The sequence below is a fragment of the Chelonia mydas genome, chromosome 14, assembly GCF_015237465.2.
Source record: "Chelonia mydas isolate rCheMyd1 chromosome 14, rCheMyd1.pri.v2, whole genome shotgun sequence".
Taxonomy (NCBI): Eukaryota; Metazoa; Chordata; order Testudines; family Cheloniidae; genus Chelonia; species Chelonia mydas.
The window spans coordinates 35751435-35772340 of NC_051254.2; the positions used below are offsets into that span (position 1 = coordinate 35751435).

General features: G+C 49.9%; 1 protein-coding gene across 1 annotated transcript; it reads right to left on the reverse strand.

The window, feature by feature from the left end:
- Window positions 1-1259: 1259 nt before the first annotated feature.
- LOC102945939 (zinc finger protein RFP) lies at window positions 1260-18439 on the reverse strand. The gene is given in 6 exon segments (XM_043528531.1): window positions 1260-2837; window positions 7764-7797; window positions 11023-11307; window positions 14030-14125; window positions 17777-18014; window positions 18016-18439. Coding segments are annotated over 6 exon segments (1368 nt in total). The 5' UTR covers window positions 18183-18439; the 3' UTR covers window positions 1260-2289.
- Between the last annotated feature and the right edge of the window lie 2467 nt (window positions 18440-20906).

Sequence of the window (20906 nt, forward strand, 5' to 3'; positions counted from 1 at the left end):
TTTCAACCAGGTGACCATGAATGATATCACTCTCCTGAGGATAACACAGAGAGATAAAGAACGGATGTTGTTTGAATGCCAGCAAACATACACTGCAATGCTTTGTTCTACAATGATTCCCGAGTACGTGCTACTGGCCTGGTGTGGTAACGTGTCCTACCATGGTGGACGGAATAAGGCTGCCCTCCCCAGAAACCTTTTGCAAAGGCTTTGGGAGTACATCCAGGAGAGCCGCAAATGCCAGGGCAAATTAATCATTAAACATGCTTGCTTTTAAACCATGTATAGTATTTTAAAAGGTACACTCACTAGAGGTCCCTTCTCTGCCTGGCGGGTCCGGGAGGCAGCCTTGGGTGGGTTCGGGGGGTACTGGCTCCAGGTCCAGGGTGAGAAACAGTTCCTGGCTGTTGGGAAAACTGGTTTCTCCGCTTGCTTGCTGTGAGCTATTTACAGCTTCATCATCATCATCTTTCTCGTCCCCAAAACCTGCTTCTGTGTTGCCTCCATCTCCATTGAAGGAGTCAAACAACACGGCTGGGGTAGTGGTGGCTGAACCCCCTAAAATGGCATGCAGCTCATCATAGAAGCGGCATGTTTGGGGCTCTGACCCGGAGTGGCCATTTGCCTCTCTGGTTTTCTGGTAGGCTTGCCTCAGCTCCTTAACTTTCACGCGGCACTGCTTCGGGTCCCTGTTATGGCCTCTGTCTTTCATGCCCTGGGAGATTTTGACAAATGTTTTGGCATTTCGGAAACTGGAATGGAGTTCTGATAGCACGGATTCCTCTCTCCATACAGCGATCAGATCCCATACCTCCCGTTCGGTCCATGCTGGAGCTCTTTTGCGATTCTGGGACGCCATCATGGTCACCTCTGCTGATGAGCTCTGGCCAGCGTGGCAAGCTGCAGGTGACCATGCAAACAGGAAATTGAAATTCAAAAGTTTGCAGGCCTTTTCCTGTCTACCTGGCCAGTGCATCTGAGTTGAGAGTACTGTCCAGAGCGGTCACAATAGAGCACTCTGGGATAGTTCCCGGAGGCCAATACCATCTAACTACTTCCACAGTACCCTAAATTTGACCCGGCAAGGCCGATTTAAGCACTAATCCCCTGTCGGGGGTGGAGTAAGGAAATCGATTTTGAGAGCCCTTTAAGTCGAAAAAAAGGGCTTCATCATGTGGATGGGTGCAGGGTTAAATCGATTTAACGCTGCTAAATTCAACCTCAAATCCTAGTGTAGACCAGGGCAAACTCCAAGACCAGAAGATAGAAATAAACTTTATTCTGTGAATTTACTCATCTGAATTTACAGCAGCCAAATAACTAAACAGAGCAAAATAGGAGCATTGAGCTAGGGAATTGGAGGGAGAGGTAAACACCACTATGATTTTCATATTCATAAGTAAAGAGCAGAGGAGCTTGATGGATGACCAGAAGTGAGTGAGAACTTAGGCCAGGTCTACACTATAAACTTCCATTGGTAGAACTATATCGCTCAGGGCTGTGAAAAATCCACACCCCTCAATGAACGCAGTCGTACCGACTGAACTCCTCGTGTAGACAGCGGTACGTTGACGGGAGAGCTTCTCCCCTGGACATAGCTACCGCCTCTCTCAGAGGTGGATTAACTACGCTGATGGGAGAAGCTCTCCTGTCGGCATAGGAGCGTCTTCACTTAAGCATTACAGCGGTGGAGCAGCACCGGTGCATTTGTTCTGCTGCAGTATTTTAAGTGTAGACCTGCCCTAAGACAGGCAGGCTCTGCTGTGACCCTGAGAGTGGCTCCTGGTGTCTGCTGGTTGGCCAGTTTTTGTGTGCCTGGAGGATCACAGAGTTACAGAGACAGACATGTAAGAGGGTCGGGAAACTCCTGTCACCAGTATAATGCTAAGCAAGTCAGTCTTGTCCTCTCTCATCATTTTATTGTGAGTCTCGCAGCACTTGGTGTTTTTCTTAAAGTCCCAGCAGCAGGAGTAGATAGATTGCAAGGCATCCTCAGATTATACTCCAGATACATTTCCAGCCTTCACGTTTGTGTAGCAAAGATTGAAAATTGGAAACAAGAACACCCCAAAAGCTGGGAAACCAGAAGGCAAAGAAAATAACACAATATTTAAAAAGATGTTTCAGCCAATCTCATGATTCTGGGGGGCCTGACACAGTTTTTGAATGCTTGAGGTTGGCAAGACTGTGATTAGAATGGCAAAGTGTGATAGTTGTAATTTATATATTACCTATGTCTTTGCTCTACTTTAGATATCTCATATTGAGTGACCCTGCTCCTCTGTCACATTAATGATATGCCGGCCAGTGAACACGTAACGGTATGCTTACCAGTGAACTCTGAAATTCTGCACGCCAGCTCCCAAAGAAGGGGATGATCTTCCCAGTGAAAGAAGATGTGAAAGTAAAGATCGGCTCTCTGCCAGAAGATGTAATGTCATAAAATATAACTTTCTCCCCTTCATAATCCAGATAAACCCCAATGTTACTGGGGCTACGAGGTAGGGCCAGAGGAGTCTCAGGGGAGGTGAGGGCCGAGTACCCATTCCCTGTACTCTGCAAAGCCCAGATCCCCTCCTCTGGTGTACGGCTTTTCTCTCCCTCACGCATCACAGACTCTTTGGCAATGCCCAAAACCCAATTACGTTTGTTCCCCACCTCCACTTGCCAGTAACATCTCCCTGAGGTGAAGCCCTTATAGCCCAGCACACAGGCAGCAGGGTAAAACCTGTTCTGTGTCACTACATATCCTGTGTCTTGGTATTTCTGTATCACACTCTCATCTGTGGACACGACGGAATAGGAAATTCCCAGGTCTCGATCCAGAGTGGCCTGCACTGCACGAGGGGAGAGAGAGACAGGAGGAGAGTGTTAAGGTCTGTCCTCACTGCAGAGTTAACCCAGGCGCTTACTCGGCTGCTAACTCTAATGCCCTTTCTGTCCAGATGCATAAACACCTCATCTGAGTTCAGGGCTGCTTTCCACCCAGCATAGGCATAGACTCCGTGGGTGCTCCGGGGCTGAAGCACCCACAGAAAAAAAATAGTGGTGCTCAACACCCACCGGCAGGTCCTTCCGATTAGCTCCTCCCCCTCTACCCAAAGCACCTCCCACCCGCCGATCAGCTCCTCCCCCTCCCTCCCAGCGCCTTCCTCCTGCCACGGAGCCATTGTTCAGCGGTGGGCAGGAGGTTCTGGGGGGGGGAAGAGGGAGGAGTGGGGGCAGAAAGAGGCAGGGGAAGGGGGCAGAATGGAGTGGGGCAGGAAGAGATGGGGCACGGGTGGGGGCTTGGGGGAAGGGGTGGAGTGGGGGTGGGGCCTGGGGCAGAGCAAGGGTCAAGCACCCCCCTGGGAACTGGGGAAGTCGGCACCTCTGTGCAGGCTAAACCACTCCAGTGCTGAGAGTCAGAGAGTCTGAGGCCAGAAGGGACCATCAGGTCATCTAATCTGACCCCCGTATATCACAGGCCACCAACCCCACCCAGCACCCACCTAACCCAGCAACCAACATTAGCCCAGAGCATGACAGACTACAGCCGACCGTGCTATGATGTGCCACAGGCAGAGAAGAGGAGGCACTGAGGGTCACCAGTGCCCGAGGCCCCGGCAATGCAGGGAAATGATTCGGTGAGATACCCCCACATAATCCTGGCACATCACCCGCATCCACATGCTGCAGAGGAAGGTGGAAAGCCTCCCCCCGAACGCCACTGCCAGCTTGACCTGAGGGAAAATAGCCCTCCAGTGCCTTCCCCTAATTCCCCCGTGAAAGACAGACCGTGTACCCCATGAATCACTGGGAAAGAAACTCAGAATAGCTCATCAGCCAGGGGATGTGCTCCCAGAGTCCTAGAGCCTCAGCAGCACCTGTGAGGACCCAGTAAGTGAGGTCAGGCTCAGCAGCATGGCTCCTTGCACCCAGCCCAGGCTAACCTGGGTGCTGAGCCCCAGGGTTCACTCTGCAGTGCAGACAGACCCTTACAGGCAGAGCTCTGCCCTGGGGGAGGCTAGGACCATTTCTCAGGCTCCCCAGTAGCCCCGAGCTGGCTGGGGTGGGCCCTGAGTGTCAGTCCTGGGGAGCTGCCTGTTGGCTGAAGCTGAGCAGGAAACTCCCCATCATTCCCGCCAGGCAACAAGGAGGTATTGTTAGGAGGGTGTGAGAAACTGGGATTTTTTGCAATTTTTTAATGAAACCTATATGTGCCTCAGTTTCCCAATAGGCAGCGTTGTTACCCAGTGGGTGATACGGGAGTGTCTGCTCTCAGGGCAGGCTAAGCTGCCCACGTCACTATCTGGGGCCTGAGGTCCTCAGCAGACAATGGCAAATCCAATTGCCCGGACATAGAAACATAACGATCAGCAACCCGGAGACCTACGGCCTTCCCCGCCTCTGTGGCTGAGCTGCATCGCCCCGGCTCGGGAACAAGGGACTCAAGGTGGGGGAGGGGTGAAGCGGAAGTTACGTGTTGGCTGCAGGAAGCAGTAGGGGGCAGAGGAGCTGACTTCCTGGGGGGTGCTTGACCCTCGCTCTGCCCCAGGCCCCACCCTCACTCCACCCCTTCCCCCAAGTCTCCACCCTACCCCACCTCTTCCTGCCCCTGCTCCTCCCCTGCCTGTTGATCGCGGTGGGTAGGAGGCACTGGGAGGGAGGGGAAGGAGCTGATTGGCAGGGCCACCAGTGGGTGGGAAGGGAGGAGGGGGAGGATCTGATCCACGGGGCTGCTGGTGGGTGCTGAGCACCCACTATTTTTTTCCCATGGGTGCTCCAGCCCCGGATCACCTACAGAATCAGCACCTATGGTGGGGGGCACACCTGGGAGTCTGAGAAAGCAGATCAGATGGACAGGGAGACAGAGCTTGAACCACGGGGTTTGCACTGCGGGGCTGGGCACCGGCTCCCCAGAATGGACTATACTGTAACCTTCATTTCTCTGAGCTAACCAAGGTCTTCCTGGGCTGTGGTGCAGAGCAGGGGACTAATAACCCCAGGGGCTTGACAGTGACAGCGGTGGCTGAGTGTCACTGCAGGTGCTTGCAGAGCCGTGCTGCTCCCTAAGATCACAGAGGGCTCCCGCAGGGGTCTGTCTCAGCTGGACGCACTGAGCACAGCTCATGTTGTGAGGCAGGAGAGCTGAAGGCCCAGAGGTCCAGCCTAAGGCGTGGGTGAAGCCACGTGGCTTACCCTGGAGTAAGAGGGGGCTGATGGTGGGGGTCTGGCCCATCGAAGGGGCTCCTCCCAGAGACTGTTCCAAAGCGGGGGCTGCAGCACGAATCCTGTGGATCCGCGGCAGAGGGGATCTCGGTCTCCTCCCCCGATCTCTCGCCCTTGCTGGGGGTGCTCCACATCCAGCAACAGAACAGAGCAGGGGAGGCAGCAGGCACCAGGCAGAGGACGTTAACAGGGACACCAACTTCAGCTTTTCATGCATTTCCATGCTGCCCTATTCCTCCCCCATCTCCTGGTGGAAAGTCCCCAGCCCAAGAGTACAGCACATGGGGTGAGAACCCCTCCACCCGCTTGGACCAGGAGAAAGTAGTGAGCAGCCCTGCTAGAGAGACACTGGGCTCTCTGGTGCACTGGGAATTTGACTTCTCGGTGGCACTAAATGTCCACACCAGAGGGATGTGTAACAGTCATCCAATGCACTACACTCATTTTGGGGAGGGAGCATGGTCTAGAGGTTAGAAGCCAGGACTTCTGGGTTCTATTCCTCACTCTGCTACTGACATGCTGTATGACCTCAGGCATGTCCCTTCTTCTCTCTGCAGTCCAGCTTCCCTTTTTGTCAAATGGGCATAAAAGATGCCAGGTATTCAGATGCTGTTGTGGGGGGCCAGATAGGTAACTATGAGATCAAAAGAGAGCCCCTTCCCCAGCCTCCAGTGGTGCTCATGGGACAAGGACGGGGACACAACACGGTTGCAAGTGTGGTGTTCAGTAATCCTGCTGGGAGCATGATGTTTGAATGAAACCCTCTTTATCCAGGGTTCTGTATCACAGAGCTTCTGCTATGCTCCTCCTTCCTGTCTGGGAAGCCAAACCACTTAAAGGGACAGTTCCCAGTACCACAGGGAGCACCAACCTCCAGGGAGAGACAATACTCCTTGAACTGATGAACCTATCTTCCAAAAATTTATCCATCAATGGCTATTAGTATCCTGTCTTCCAACAGTGGCCAATGCCAGGTGCTTCAGAGGGAATGAACAGAACAGGCGATCATCCAGTGATCCAGCCCCTGTTGCCCATTCCCAGCTTCTGGCAAACAGAGGCTAGGGACACCATCCCTGCCTATCCTGGCTAATAGCCATTCATAGACTGATCCTTCATGAATTTATCTAGTTCTTTTTTGAACCCTGTTATAGTCTTGGCCTTCACAACATCTTCTGGCAAGGAGTTCCACAGGTTGACTGTGTGTTGTGTGAAGAAATACTTCCTTTTGTTTGTTTTAAACCTGTTGCCTATTAATTTCATTTGAAAAAAGAACAGGAGTACTTTTGGCACCTTAGAGACTAACAAATTTATTTGAGCATAAGCTACAGGTCACTTTGAGCTGTAGATCACAAAAACTTATGCTCAAATAAATTTGTTAGTCTCTAAGGTGCCACAAGTACTTCTTTTCTTTTTGCGGATACAGACTAACATGGCTGCTACTCTGAAATTTCATTTGGTGACCCCTAGTTTTTATGTTTTGAGAAGAAGTAAACAACACTTCTTTATTTACTTTCTCCACACTCGTCATGATTTTATAGACCTCTATCATATCCCCCCTTAGTCGTCCCTTTTCCAAGCTGAAAAGTCCCAATCTCATTAATCTCTCCTCATATGGCAGCTGTTCCATACCCCTAATAGTTTTTGTTGCCCTTTTCTGAACCTTTTCCAATATATCTTTTTTGAGATGGGGCAATCACATCTGCATGCAGTATTCAAGATGTGGGCATACCAGGGATTTATATACAGGCAATATGATATTTTCTGTCTTATTATCTATTCCTTTCCTAACGATTCCCAACATTGTTTGCTTTTTTGACTGCCGCTGCAGTCCTGATTCTCTGCCTGGTTCACTACTGGCCTTAGTATGGTCTCCCACCAAGGGACCTTCCACCAGCTGGGGATGGATGGAGCCCAGCACATGAGTCCATGCTCCTGACGCTAGGGTGAGAGGGAAGTATAGCACAGGAACTGGTGGGAGACGCTTCCTTAACTCTTTATTTCCCAGTTTTCAGAGGTTGAAATATGGGTTCCTTTCACGTTCTGGGAGAGTACAAGGCACTGATGGTCAACCTGCACTCTGCGTTAATGATGTTTTCCAGCAGTGAAGCTTGTCTTTCATATAAAAAATAAAAATAGAGCAAATTTCTAGTCCTTATAATTGCCGAGAGAAGCAGAAAAATGTGACCTGAGTGTGCCCTAAAGGCTGATTACTGGACCTAAAAAATGTACCCTACTTTCCAATTGTAAATAATATGTGCACGTTCATACATCACAAAATGGGAATGGGCGATGGGCTGGATGATTCCCTGTTCTGTTCATTCCCTCTGGGGCACCTGGCATTGGCCACTGTCGGAAGACAGGATACTGGGCTAGATGGACCTTTGGTCTGACCCAGTCTGGCCGTTATGATGTAATGATTCCGTCTAACCTTGGAATCCATGACTCTGTATTGGTGGAAACCTCTCGTTTGAATCCAGAAGTGTCTTCTAAAAAATTAATCCGGAGATTTTAATTAATAATTGTTGTAGGAAAATATCCTTATGAAAACTTACCCTCTTTCTCTGCCTTGGAGATCAGAAAGTTCAGTCAATAGGGCAGAGGAAGAAAAGATCAGAGGAGAGGTGCTTTGCCCCTTTCTTGTAGGAAAATAGCCTCATGAAAACGGGGCTGGATTCACAAAGAAACTTAGGCAAGCTGACGCTTAGTATCACAACACCCAACGTTTAGGCACCTAGAAAGTCACTGTGATTCACAAAGCCAGAGTCAGGCTCCCAGGCAATCTGCACCATGAATGGAGAGAGAGATGCGCCTTGGAATGAGCTTCATAAAAGCCAGCATGCTAGGCGACTCCCTGCTTACGCCAGCCAGTGGGAAATGCCAAGGTGCGGGGGTGTGCTAAGCCCCGGCCCCCTCAGGGAGTTCGGCGACCGAATCTGGGCAGCACCGTAGGCGCCTCCCTCGGGGTGGGATTCTCAGCTGCGAGCCCTCTCTTGATGACCAGCACCTGTGCCATTTTTTGCAAGAAGCCTGGCGGGGGAAGGAAACCCACCTCGCTCATAACTTTTAGCCCTGTGGTTAGAGCACTCAGCTGGCCTTTGGGAGACCCCTGGTTCAAGTCAAGCCTGTGCCACAGAGGGAGCAGGGATTTGAAATGGGATCTACCACCTCTCAAGGAGCGCCCTAATCTCTGGGCTGCAGGATTGTCTGATGCGGGGTGCCCACATTCTCTCCTGTGGGAGAGGTTCCACTGGGGATAATCAATAATTCATTGGGCCAGAGGCAGAGAGAAATCATGAGAACGTCCCAGGTGGTTAGAGCACGCTCTTGGGAGGGACGCCCAGAAGCCTGTCCCGCTGCTCAATTATTTATACACAGTGGATCAGATTCAAAAGGGGCAACAGAGAGGCCTATATCAGACCCCTGTTGGAATCCCTTCTTCCCCTGGGGGGGACAGAGGATTGGAGCTGGGGATCTCCCACATCCCAGGTCAGTACCCTAATCACAGAGCTATACATTATAAGGGAGCTCCTCTTTCCCTAGAGCCTGGTTCTTTTGGGTAAGTTCACATATAGGGCCCTAGTCAGTTAGCGTGCTCAGAGCAGGCATTTCAGATTGTGGCCCTGTAGGTGAGTTAGGAGGAGGAACCCCTTTCTTTCCCCATTTTGTGTATCTCTGTGGGGCTTAGGTGTCTTGGTAGCTGGACTGGAACTGCAGAGTGCATGCACAGAAGCAGAAACATAGGTGCCTAGGGGACTTTTACCGAAAAAATAGAGGTGATGAGTAATTTTAGGCACCTACAAGGTTTGGTTGCAGCTGAGTGGGGGTCTTTGTGAATCCCAATGTGGTCTGATTCTGGGACTGAGGTGCCTAAAATGGCAAGTAGACCCCCCCACCCGCACCCCAAGTCCTTTTGTGAATCTAGCCCATACCCTTTCTCTCTGCGTTTGAGCTCAGTTCATAGGGCCGGGTCTCAAGAGAAAGGAAGGATTGGAAGAGAGGTGATTTCATGTTGTCTTGACTCTGGTGACATTTCTACCGTTAATTAATGTAACCGTGATTGAGAGAGACAAGCTTTGGAGCTTACTCAGAGCTCTTCTTCAGGTCCGTGTAGCTCGAAAGCTTGTCTCTGTCACCAACAGGAGTTGGTCCAATAAAAGCTCTGACCTCCCCCACCCTGTCTAATGTCCTGGCACCGACACGGCTGTTGCAGCACGGCATGGAACCGTGCTGTAATTCTGAGAGACAGCCCAAAGGAAAAGACCACGGAACGAGAGGCAGATTGGAATGGGGAGACCTTTCCATGAGACCAAACTAAAGTGAAATCACCGTCCAAAATATATCGTCCATCTCCTGCCTTACTCCAACGATCTCAAAGCACTCGGTGGCATTCACTAATTAGCACAACAAGGTAGGTTGGCCATTATTTCCTCCTTTTTCAAGATGGAGGAACTTGAGGTACAGAGTCTGGGATTTTCAAAAGGGCTGAGGCCACATGGTGGCCAACTCCCATTGACAGTCAGAGAGAGATGGGGCCTAAATCCCTTAGGCCCCTTGAAAAATCCCAGCCATGGAGGTTAAATTCAACATTTTCTAAAACATCTGGCGATTGTGTGTCTCTGAAATTCTGAGTGGCCAATCCCCAAATAAAACGTTTCATTTGAACAAACAGGTTACTGGTGTAGAATCATAGAATATCAGGGTTGGAAGGGACCTCAGGAGGTCATCTAGACCAACCCCCTGCTCAAAGCAGGACCACTCCCCAACTAAATCATCCCAGCCAGGGCTTTGTCAAGCCTGACCCTAAAAGCCTCTAAGGAAGAAGATTCCACCACCTTCCTAGGTAACCCATTCCAGTGCTTCACCACCCTCCTGCTGAAAAAGTTTTTCCTAATATCCAACCTAAACTTCCCCCACTGCAACTTGGGGCACTCTGCTTGATACTGGCTGCCAACTAGATATGCAGCCATCGATCACTACCTGTTGAGCCCGACAATCTAGTCAGCTTTCTATCCACCTTATAGTCCATTCATCCAGCCCATACTTCTTGCTGGCAAGAATGCTGTGGGAGACCGTATCAAAAGCTTTGCTTAGAACGATTAGTCTATAAATATTCACATTTGATAATTGGGCCACACCATTTGCAGCACATACACTCAACTTCATCCTTTTCTCCTGTTGTTGTTTCTTTAACCCTTTTGAATACTTCCTTGTGTTCTGAAATGTATTCTGATGTAGATTTTCATTTTCTTCCCATTTTAGTGCATCAGATCTTTAACCCATTGTCTACTAACAGTTTGAAATGTGTACTTGGTGGGCGTGTGATTTATCAGTAGGTTCAGACGCACACGCACTTCAGAGCTTGCATGCATGCCTGTTGGTTTATTGTGTGCATCTTCTAGAACAATACGTTCTTACTTCAGCAGGTAGCTTTGCATATACACACAGACTAATGTATTATCGGAATACAGAGATCTCATGCAATGTATTGTATTTTCTTAATAAAACAAGATTTTTGTATATATTTGAATGATAAAAAAGTAGGATGAAAATCAGAAAAAACTGAATAATACTTTTTTGTAAAACCCAGAAATTTTTTGGTAAAAATTGGTTTAAACTGAAAATGAAGGGGCTTACACAGGATGTCTCAAAAAGGCCTGAAACATCTGCCTTTAAAACAGCAAAACTGTTTCCACATTGGAAATATTAGAAATGTCAAATTTTGTTTTCCCTCGCTTCGCTAAAGGACACACTGACAGTCTCCATTGTGGAGTAGGACCTCTCCAAGAACTTAATAAACTCCAAAGCTAATCAATCAGAATCTCTCCCTTCCCTGGGCAGGGATCTGGGTGTCTCTAACTGTCTCACCTGCAGGAATTCACTTGTTGGCTGCTGACACTTCTCTTCTATCTCACTGATCAGGTCACTGAGACGGGAAATCTTCTCAGACAGTTGGGTGACATTTTCATCCTGTATCTTCACAATTTCCTTGTCCAGCTCTTCCAGTTGGGCCAGCAGGAGTCGCTCTTGCTCGTCCAGGAACTGCCGCAGTTGCTCAAATTCAGACATGATCTTCTGCCTCTCAGCTTCTATCTTTCCCTATAATGAAGGGACATAAACAGGAAAGGACAGATCAAGGACAAGGGTTGCCAGATGTCCAGTTTTCAACTGGGAAGTCCAGTCAAAAGGGAAACCTGGCAGTGTCCGGTCAGCACTGCTGACTGGACATGAGAAGTCCGGTTACCCACAGTAACTGGCTTCCACCACCAGAGGGCGAGAAGAGCAGCAGTTGCTGCTGGAGCCTGGAGGAGCACTCAGGGATGGCTCCATGAAGGGGAGAAAAGTACCGGCATCTCCCCCATCCTGCTCCAATCACCCGTCCACCCCTGGAGCGTGGCTCTCCCTCTCCCACCCTGCCCCAGTCACCTCCACCACACCCCTAGAGCTCTGCTCAGCTGGCAGGGGGAGGGAGGTGGAGAGAGCAGCAAGCGACAGTGGGAGAGGGAAAGAGGAGTGGGGGGCGGGGCCTCGAGGGAAAGTGGCGGCACAGGGCACAGGGCAGGTTCCGGTGCTCAGCATCCGCTTTTCACAAATGAGAAAGTTGGACATCCCAGACTCTCCCCATGTCCCTGATAGGAACAGTTCTTAGAGCCCTCTTTTTATATCAACCTACTACAAACATATGGTTGAGATTTCAGGAGAATATGCCTGACAGTCTCTCAGCTGGCCTGAATGAACAACATGTTCCGAAGTGCATTCGGGACTTACGCCTCCAGTTCCCATTTTCAAAAGGTCACTTTGGATGCTAAGGAGCCTAAGTTTCTTTGAAAGTGACTTTTGAAAATAGGACTCCTCTCCCTGCATTTTAAGCCCCCTTTGAGAATCTGGCCTTTAACCACTTGCAAAATTGTTAACCCTAGGCTCCGAAATCACTTAGGCACTTCTGAAAATGTCACCCAATCTCTCTAAAATGGTGAGTTTTCAGGTCTGAGTAGCTTAGTATATTCTGTTGATCATCTAGAATCTTCCAATAGCAGAAAGGTTGGAAAGGGGGAGGTCTGACTCAGAATCAGAAATACATTGGCAGAGAGTTGTGGAGAAGACTGAAGAAGGAAAGGGTTCTGCTGGTTATCCACATAAAACACCAGTTACAAAACACACCATGCAAAATGCTTCTTCTCCAGCTTTTGCATGTTTCATCTGGCATTCTGTTAATTACACTGTCCCAGAGGAAACCAGTTGTGCCTGGTGGAGATTCAGGAGGAAGATTTCTGAGATACAAAACAGCCACTGGGTGCCTAAGTTCTACTGACAGTCCATGTGAATTAGGCACCTAATCACCATACGTGCCTTTGAAAATCTCCCCTGAAATCAGCGTTTGTAGCTGGATGTGTGGGGAATAAGATCAGTGCTTTGAGTTGAAACTGGAAGCCAGTGGAGGAATCAGCCCAGAGGGATGATAAACAAAGATAAACATGATCACACCCTGCAAGGGTGTCTCAACAAGAGACAAAGTGCTTGAGGTTATCAAGATGATGTTTAAAAAAAAACATGAACAGTACAGAGTAGAACAGTGGTTCTCAAACTTTTTTACTGGCAACCCCTTTCACATAGCAAGCCTCTGAGTGCGACCCCCCTAATAAATTAAAAACACTTTTTAATATTTTTAACATCATTATAAATGCTGGAGGAAAAGCGGGGTTTGGGGTGGAGGTTGACAGCTCACGAACCCCCATGTAAATAACCTTGCGACCCCCTGAGGGGTCCCGACCCCCAGTTTGAGAACCCCTGGAGTAGATGTTTCTGGATACCAGGGAATAATGTACGGATTATCAAGAGGAGCGAAGTTCGGTTTCAGATCGAGTGGCGTAAGGAATACATACTCTGCAATATCCCCGATTGAGGGTAAGAGGTTAAGGGGTCAAAGTACAGACATTGAGACATGAGGGTACGTTGTTCATATAATAGCTATGTTCAGGTGTGGAATACAATGAGTGGATACAATCATGAGGATGGATTGACCCTCATTTTGTGAGATTTAACGTTCAGTGAGTTTATGGTTCCAGTTCATATGGTCCAACGGACAAAGTCTCTCGGACCCCAATACATCACAGCTAACCCTGATTTGAGCTTGACATGCTCCCAGTTAGCACATTTTATCTCAGTTTAACTGGACAAGGTGAACCCTACACGCCACACTAGGGTCAAATTAAACTAGGTTCAAAATGTTTGCCTGTGAGGGCCTTACACCAGAATAAAGACATTACATTAAAAAGTGATTTGAGGTACATCTGTACTACGCGAATGTTGTGGTGGTGTGTAGAGGACGTACACTATATGCACCCGCTAACATGGGCATAAATAGCAGTGTAGATGGCGAGGCATGGCTTAAGCAAATAGAGTCGCGATATGCCTGAACCCTCTGGGTATAAACCCTACACACAGGGCACTATACGCCCCCAAGCAGGGCCTCCCCCATCTACACTGCAGTGTCCCGCTGCTTCCCCAGTGCCAGAGCCTTTCCCCACCACAGGAAAAGGCTCCAGGAGTGGGGGAAGGCTCTGGCCGCTCTGCTGCCTCCCCCGCTGGAGTCTTTTATTCACATATCTAGCTACACATGACAGTGTGGACACAGCCTGTTTCTCACTGTGCTGTGTAGCTACACATACCCTACAGGATGCCCCCAGCGGTGTGCCGTGTAGATGTAGCCATAGCTAAATCAAAGCAGTGCTGCGTGTAGACAAGGGCTGACACTCTCCCCACAGAGAGAAATATCACCCCTGACTGATGTAACTTCTGGACCATAACAATGGGGACCTACCAGATATTCCTGGCTTTGCATCTCTGCATCCTGTTTCCACTCCAGAAGTTCTCCTCTCTCTTGCTTCAGTGTGTTCAATTGGGTTTGAATTTGTTCCTGAGGCAAGAAAAACAATGTTGGGGGTGGGGGGGGGGGAAGGTCAGCCTGCTGAGGAGTCTGTCCTCTTTGCAATTTATATACATTGCAGTGCTGATTTCATTATCTGAAGCTGGGATTTTCAAAGGAGTCTCATGAAGTTGGGTTCTCAACTACCATTGACTTTCCATCTCCCTCTCAAGTTGCCCCAGGACGGTGCTCATGGCAATGTCACAATTGACTCTTGAGAGATGGGAGATTCAAATCTCTTCTCCTCACCAGGCAGAGGGAGAACTTGAACTGGAGTCTCCCACATACAAGGTGAGTGCCCTACCCCCAGGCTATCGGTTATGAAGAAAGTCTTCAACCTCTTCCCCGGCCACGCTGTGCGGAGCAACACAGGTGCAGAACTCCATCTTGCATGAAACAGCTTAGGTAGCTACGCCACCCGACTCCAGGAGAGGGGTTCCCAGGTGTGGATCAGAGACAGGCCCATTCCTACACCAAACTCTGAAGGAGTTGGGGCTTAGGACACACCCCTCTCATCAGTATCTCCAGAGGGCTAGTCTCCCCAGCTAGCATGCTGGCTTTTGTGGATGCCTCTCTCCCCCCAAATGCCTAATTCAGGATTTGTTGTTCCAAACTGTACCAGATGACTGGAGGATAGCTGATGGAAAGCCAGCTTTTTTAAAAAGGCTCCAGAGGAAATCCTGGCAATTACAGGCTGGCAACCGTAAGGGCTTGTCTGATTGTCAGATGCTGGGACTGGGCAACAGGGAATTAATCCTTTGATAACTGCCGGGTTCTGTTCATTCCCTCTGGGGCACCTGGCATTGACCACTGTTGGAAGACACGATACTGGTCTACATGGACCATTGGTCTGACCCAGTGCAGCCGTTCTTATGTCCTTAGTGATTTTCTAGGTGCCTAAAAGTTAGGCATTGCAGTGCTGAGCATCACAACACCCAAGTGCATTTGGGGATTCGGGCCTAAATCTCCTTTGCAAATGGGACTTCGGCTCTAAAGTCAGTTGGTGCTCTTGAAAATGTGCTGTAAGGATCTTCTTCTGTAATTCACCGGGGGTGAGGTGTTGCAGAGCCACAGAGAGGATTTAAAAGCACAGCTCCCGTTCATTTCATGGCAGCTGGGCATCTCAGGCCCCATTCTCAGCCCTGCTTACTTTCCTTCTATGCTGTATGTCATGCTGCCAGGGAAGAGAGAGGCCTTGGGGGCACCAGACCTAATATAGAGACTTAGGGACTCTGTCTAGAACAGCCCTTTGCCTCCAGCGAATCCTCCAAGTGCTGCAGGGCAAAGGGTTGAAGTCGTATCCATTTTGCAGCAGTGTAGGGTAGGGTGCCCTGCTCCCATGCAATGACAGAGAAAACTATATGAAGCTGGACATCAGAGAGTTAAAGATGAGCAACTTAAAGGGAAGGGAGTTTTGGTGAGAATGTTTAACACACTTTAAAAAAAAAATAGTACATTAAACTCCGGTGCCTAATGAACACTTGGGAGAAAGAGACTCCTCGTTAAAAATCCAACACACTCACAAGGTGCATAAATATTGTGCTCGATTGTTTGGCATGGGGGAAAGGGCTTGTTCAACATGGTCCTGGGAATCAGCCATTTTCTTCCTTTAATCTTATCGTGGCACTAATACAGCCCACTTCGTCCTCACAGCTAGAGTGGCGTACAGCACAGCGGATTCTGCCCCGAGGGGATTGCTCTGTCCAACAGGCTTTTTAAGGTTCCAATCCACTTGGGCTTCATGGGCCCTAGAATGTTGCAAAACTCCAAAGTTTGTATGAGCAGGACGTGAGCCACTGGTTCAGGGAGGCTAACCCCAGTCCGGCCCCTTCTGCCAGAGGCCCCCCCAGACCAGCCACGGGGGAAGAGCTGCAGATCCCCGGCAGGAAGCAAGAGGGAGTCTGAGGGTGGAGGGGGCCACGCAGGGCTGTGCCTCCCCTGGCCTGTCATACCCGTCGCCCACGATTTCTGCTTCAGGAGCAGCAAAGTGACCATCCTTCAGCAAACCTGGGAAAACGGGAATTCATCATCCTGGTTTTTCCTTGAGGAAAAAGTTATGCAGATTAACCTTTGTTTCTTAAACAGAAATCTTTCAGGGCACCTTATGCGTCAGAAAGTAGCAGAGAACAAACTCCTTGAGAACACTGCTGACCATGTGTTACTTTCCTGTGGCTCGCCTGAAAGCAGTGGTCATCAGATGTGAAATGGTCAAGCTGGGGCACTACGCCTCCAGTCTGCAGCTGTGCTGAGATGTTTGTAATGTGATGGTAGAGAACTGCATGACAGGAGTGACGAGAGGCGGTGTGGTCGAGTGGCTAGGGTACTAGGATGGGCATGGGGAGGCCAGGGTTTAATTCCTGGCTCTCCTACTGAGCTGCTTTGTGAGCTTGGTTAAGTCACTGCCGCTTCTGTGCCTCTGTTTTCCTCCCACTCCTTTGATTTGTCTCCGAGCATGCCCACCAGATCAGGCCCCGTAGAGGAGAGAAGCAGAATGCCTGGTTTTCCCCAGCTCATGGATTGCTCTGGGTGTGGCCAGGAGACAGGCAGCCAGGGGGGCAGCTGTGCACATGCCACAGAAACACAGGCACTGAAAGAAGTTGTACCCTGAATACACAGGCACTGAGTGAGTCTGGGCTCCTCCATAATGACAGGTTTCAGAGTAGCAGCTGTGTTAGTCTGTATTCGCAAAAAGAAAAGGAGTACTTGTGGCACCTTAGAGACGAACAAATTTATTTGAGCATAAGCTTTCGTGAGCTACAGCTCACTTCATCGGATGCATAAAAGTGGATTATCATACACGTTGTAAGGAGAGTGATCACTTTAGATAAGCTATTACCAGCAGGAGAGTGGGGTGGGGGGAGAAAACCTTTTGAAGTGATAAACACCCATTTTTTCATGCTCTGTGTGTATAAAAACATCCTCACTGCATTTTCCACTTTTATGCATCCGATGAAGTGAGCTGTAGCTCACAAAAGCTTATGCTCAAATAAATTGGTTAGTCTCTAAGGTGCCACAAGTACTCCTTTTCTTTTTGGGCTCCTACAGGAATTCTGGGGATTGCAGTGGAGCCTAAAACTGGCATTTAGGTGCCTAAACTCCAGATTTATCCACTTAAATCTGGGGTATAGACACCTTAAGTACCTTTCAGAATCCCCAGCCTTTGTCTACCTTGACTGTTTACATCAGTGGTCCCCAAACTGGAGCATGGAGAACATTTGAGGGAGCATGGCATGGCAGCCCCCGCAAGGGGCAGGAAGGGAGTGCCACTCAGATCTGCTATGGCCCCCTTGGCCCTGGCTTCTACCCCAGCTCCGCTCCCAGCCCCAGTCTTGACCCTGGCTCTGTTCCCAGCCCCAGTTTGAGCCCCCGACTCCCGGCCCAGCCCCACCTCCAACCCCAAGACACCCCCACAGCTGTGGCCCCAGCCTCTGACTGTGGCCCCACTCACAGGTGGGGGGCCATAGCCAGGGTAAGGGAGAGCCTGAGGGGAAAAATTTGGGGACCACTGGTTTAGACTCTCTGTGTGTTTGTACAGAGCCTCGCACAACAGGGGCCCTGATCTCGGTGCCTTTAGGAGCTATTGTAATAAAAACTGCAAACATGCCCAAACCGAAGTAATTACCCTGCACAGCTAATTCCTACCTTGTAGGCCTGGGCAGCCTCCTCTGTGGGGACCACCCTGTGAGTACGGTGAGCCTGGGACTCTCTGCAGATCACACAGATGAGCATTTGGTCCTGGTTACAGAAGAGTTTGAAAGGCTCCTAGTGCGCCTTGTACCAACCTTCTCCTGCTGCTGTTTGGAAACTCAGCTGCTTGGCTGTTTCCACAAAGTTCCCCAGTTGTCTGTTCGGCCTGAGGGTCCTCTGGGGAAAGGTCTCTGCACTGAGGGCAGGAGACAGCTGTATCCGATCCCTCCCAGCACTGGGCGATGCAGGCTTGGCAGAAACTGTGCCCACAATCTAAAAACACGGGATCCTTATAAAAACTCAGACAGATGGAGCAAGTTGCTTCATCTCGGAAGCTTTTCAGAGGATTCGCTGCAGCCATGGCTCCCTGCAGACAGTGTCACAGGGATCTAAGATGTGGCTTAACCCCAACTGGGCGTTTTTCACGTGGCTTCTTTGGGGGCTTTTTTGGCTGCTTTTTTTTTTTTTTTTTCAAATGTCCTGCTGGAGAACGTGATTGGCTCCCTGTTGCCCAATCCCTCTCCCAACACCCAAAGCAAGGAGAGGGGAAGAAACCAGGACTCTGAGACTGACAGTGCCCAGGGCCAATGGGGGAGAGGCCAGCGCGACAGGTCAGCCCGATAGGGCATTAGAGATGAAGGAGGGAACCTGGAATCCAGCTCAGTCAGCTGTGGGTTGGGTTCCTCTTCCCTAAGTGAGGTCCTCGCGGTGAGAGTGTTGCATGCATGCATGCATGCGTGTGTGTGTGTCCGTGCCCTGCAGTGCCTACTCTCTCCCCACCGGCTGCCTCCTGCCTGGACTGCTCGGGGGGTTGGGTGAGCTGATAACAGTGGGCTGTGGTCAGTGGTCTTTCTGTTGGTGCATTTCTGGTGGTGGTGTTGCACCGGCATGGGGGAGGGTGGATGCAGGCAGTGGGTGACAGGGGGTTGCAAAGCTGGAGGGGGCTGCAGCATAGCTTGGGCCAAGTTGGGGCCGGGGAGGACTGGGGAGTGGCCAGGCTGGGTTTGGGGGTTGTAGGGGGAGGGAGTGGCGTGCACAGCACCACCGCTGTTGGCCAGTGATGCTTGGGGCATTTCTGGTGGGGTGGTGCGCTGTTGAGGGGGGTCTTTTGGGGGTCCGGTGGTATTACGGCTGTACTAGCGGTCGGCCACTGGCACGACGGACATGGACCGGTGCCGACCCAAAGCAGATTGGCTTGTTTTGGGTGATTTGGAGGGGTGGGGAACGTAGGCAGAAATTAAACCTTGTCTGTCTGAGGAGAGAAATGAAACTGATGGGTAAAAAGTTGCTTAAATCCGCCTCCGATTTTGCTTTGGTTTAGTGTCTATAATGGGGCTACTCAGTCTGCTTCCTCTATTTTGTCACTGGAACATAGTGACGCTGATCCAGGCTGGAGCAAATCCAGGGCCCAACTACACCAGAATCCTGTCTCCAACAGCAGTCGGCACCAGGTGTCTCTGAGGAAGATGGAAGAACCACACAGTCGACAGATTCTACACCACATAGTAAACCCAGGCTCAGATTCAGGTTTAAGGCCAGACCCCTCTCTGGACCTCAGTTTCCACATCTCTAAAATGGGGTCAATGATAGTGACAATGATAGGCTCAGCTCCCAACCCTAGCAGCTTGGCTGTTCCATCCCCTACTGTGTACGAAACTGCCTTGAAAGGACTATCCAAGCCCCTCCTAGGCCTGCTCCCATTGCGGGTCTCTCTCCTGGCTGAGCACAAGCTGTTCTTATATCGCCCAACAGGCCTGGATCCTAGTTACATGCTGCTCCTTCTCATGTGACCCCTGCACTTATTCCCTTCACCTGGGGATAGGTTCAGTTGAGCTACTACCCCTTTCATGGCCATCTCACCCTGGGACAGCCTGAAACTGGAAACCTGTGCTCGAACAGTAACTGTTTGCTAGGAAAGGTGCTGAAGACACAATGGAAGAGGAAATCCTTTGGACTGGATTGAAATTATTCCAAAGGAAAGTGAATGAGAGAAAATGTCCAGCGTTATCCTCCTAGCGAAAGAAATAATTGAAGGTCAGAAAGGACCATTCTGTCCAACTTCTGTGTAACACAGGCCCTAGAACATCACCGAGTGCTTCCTCCAGAAAACCTGCGACATGGGACTGAGCCAGAGCACGACTTCTGGAAAGACATCTCCATGCATTAGAGCCAGCTGGTCAGAAAAAATCTTTCTTCTCCAGTGACGTGAAGTTAAAGGACACGGAGAAGAAGAAAACCTCGACTCGGGTTGTTACTGGAGCTGAAGCAGAGAGGCCAGGACAAACACGGCTAGGGCCCAGGACTGACTATCAGCAGATCTGCCGTTTTCTCTTCCTGGCTTTTTGACCACGAGCGAATCTCTTTGCTTCTGTGTGCCTCAGTTTCCACGACTATAAAATAAAGCTACTCAAGGTTATGTTTTTTTCTCTCCTGTTTTTCAAGGCGGGACACTTAGATACATTTGGGGTCTGTCTACGCTACCGGTCTTGAGTGTATTTGTAAGCTGATGACCCCCACATGTTGTTCAGAAGCTGTGGATGACACAAGCTCCCTACATTTGTTCTGTGCTTAGCCCCTAGGGCACAGCTGGGCTGGGCGGCCTTTTCTCGCTGTGCTGTGCGGAGCAGGTTCTGGGCACGAGGGATATGAAGAGGCTCTCAAGGACTAATTCTTGAAAATAAATATCAATGAACTGCAACCCAAATAAAAAATCACTGCTGCTAACATTGGTGGGTGATAAAATAGTAGCAGAGTGGTAATTAATGATGAGGAGAGGTCAGTGACACAGAGCAATAGGATCCCTTGATAAGCTGGAGCCATTCAAAGAAAACAAGTTGGAAAAGAACCAAATGAAGGGTCCTACAGCTAGCGACAAAGCATACAGGCCACACCTACAGGGTGGGGAAGTGTATCCAGGAAAGCACTGACTGTGAAGAGGATTTAGGGGCCATGCTAGGCAAGCCATTCAACATGAGCACCCAGGGTGATGCTGTGGTGAACAGGGCTAAAGCCATCATTAGATGTATGAAAAGAGCAGTGAGGAGCATAGGGAGGTGACACACCATGAGGAAGACTGATCATGGAG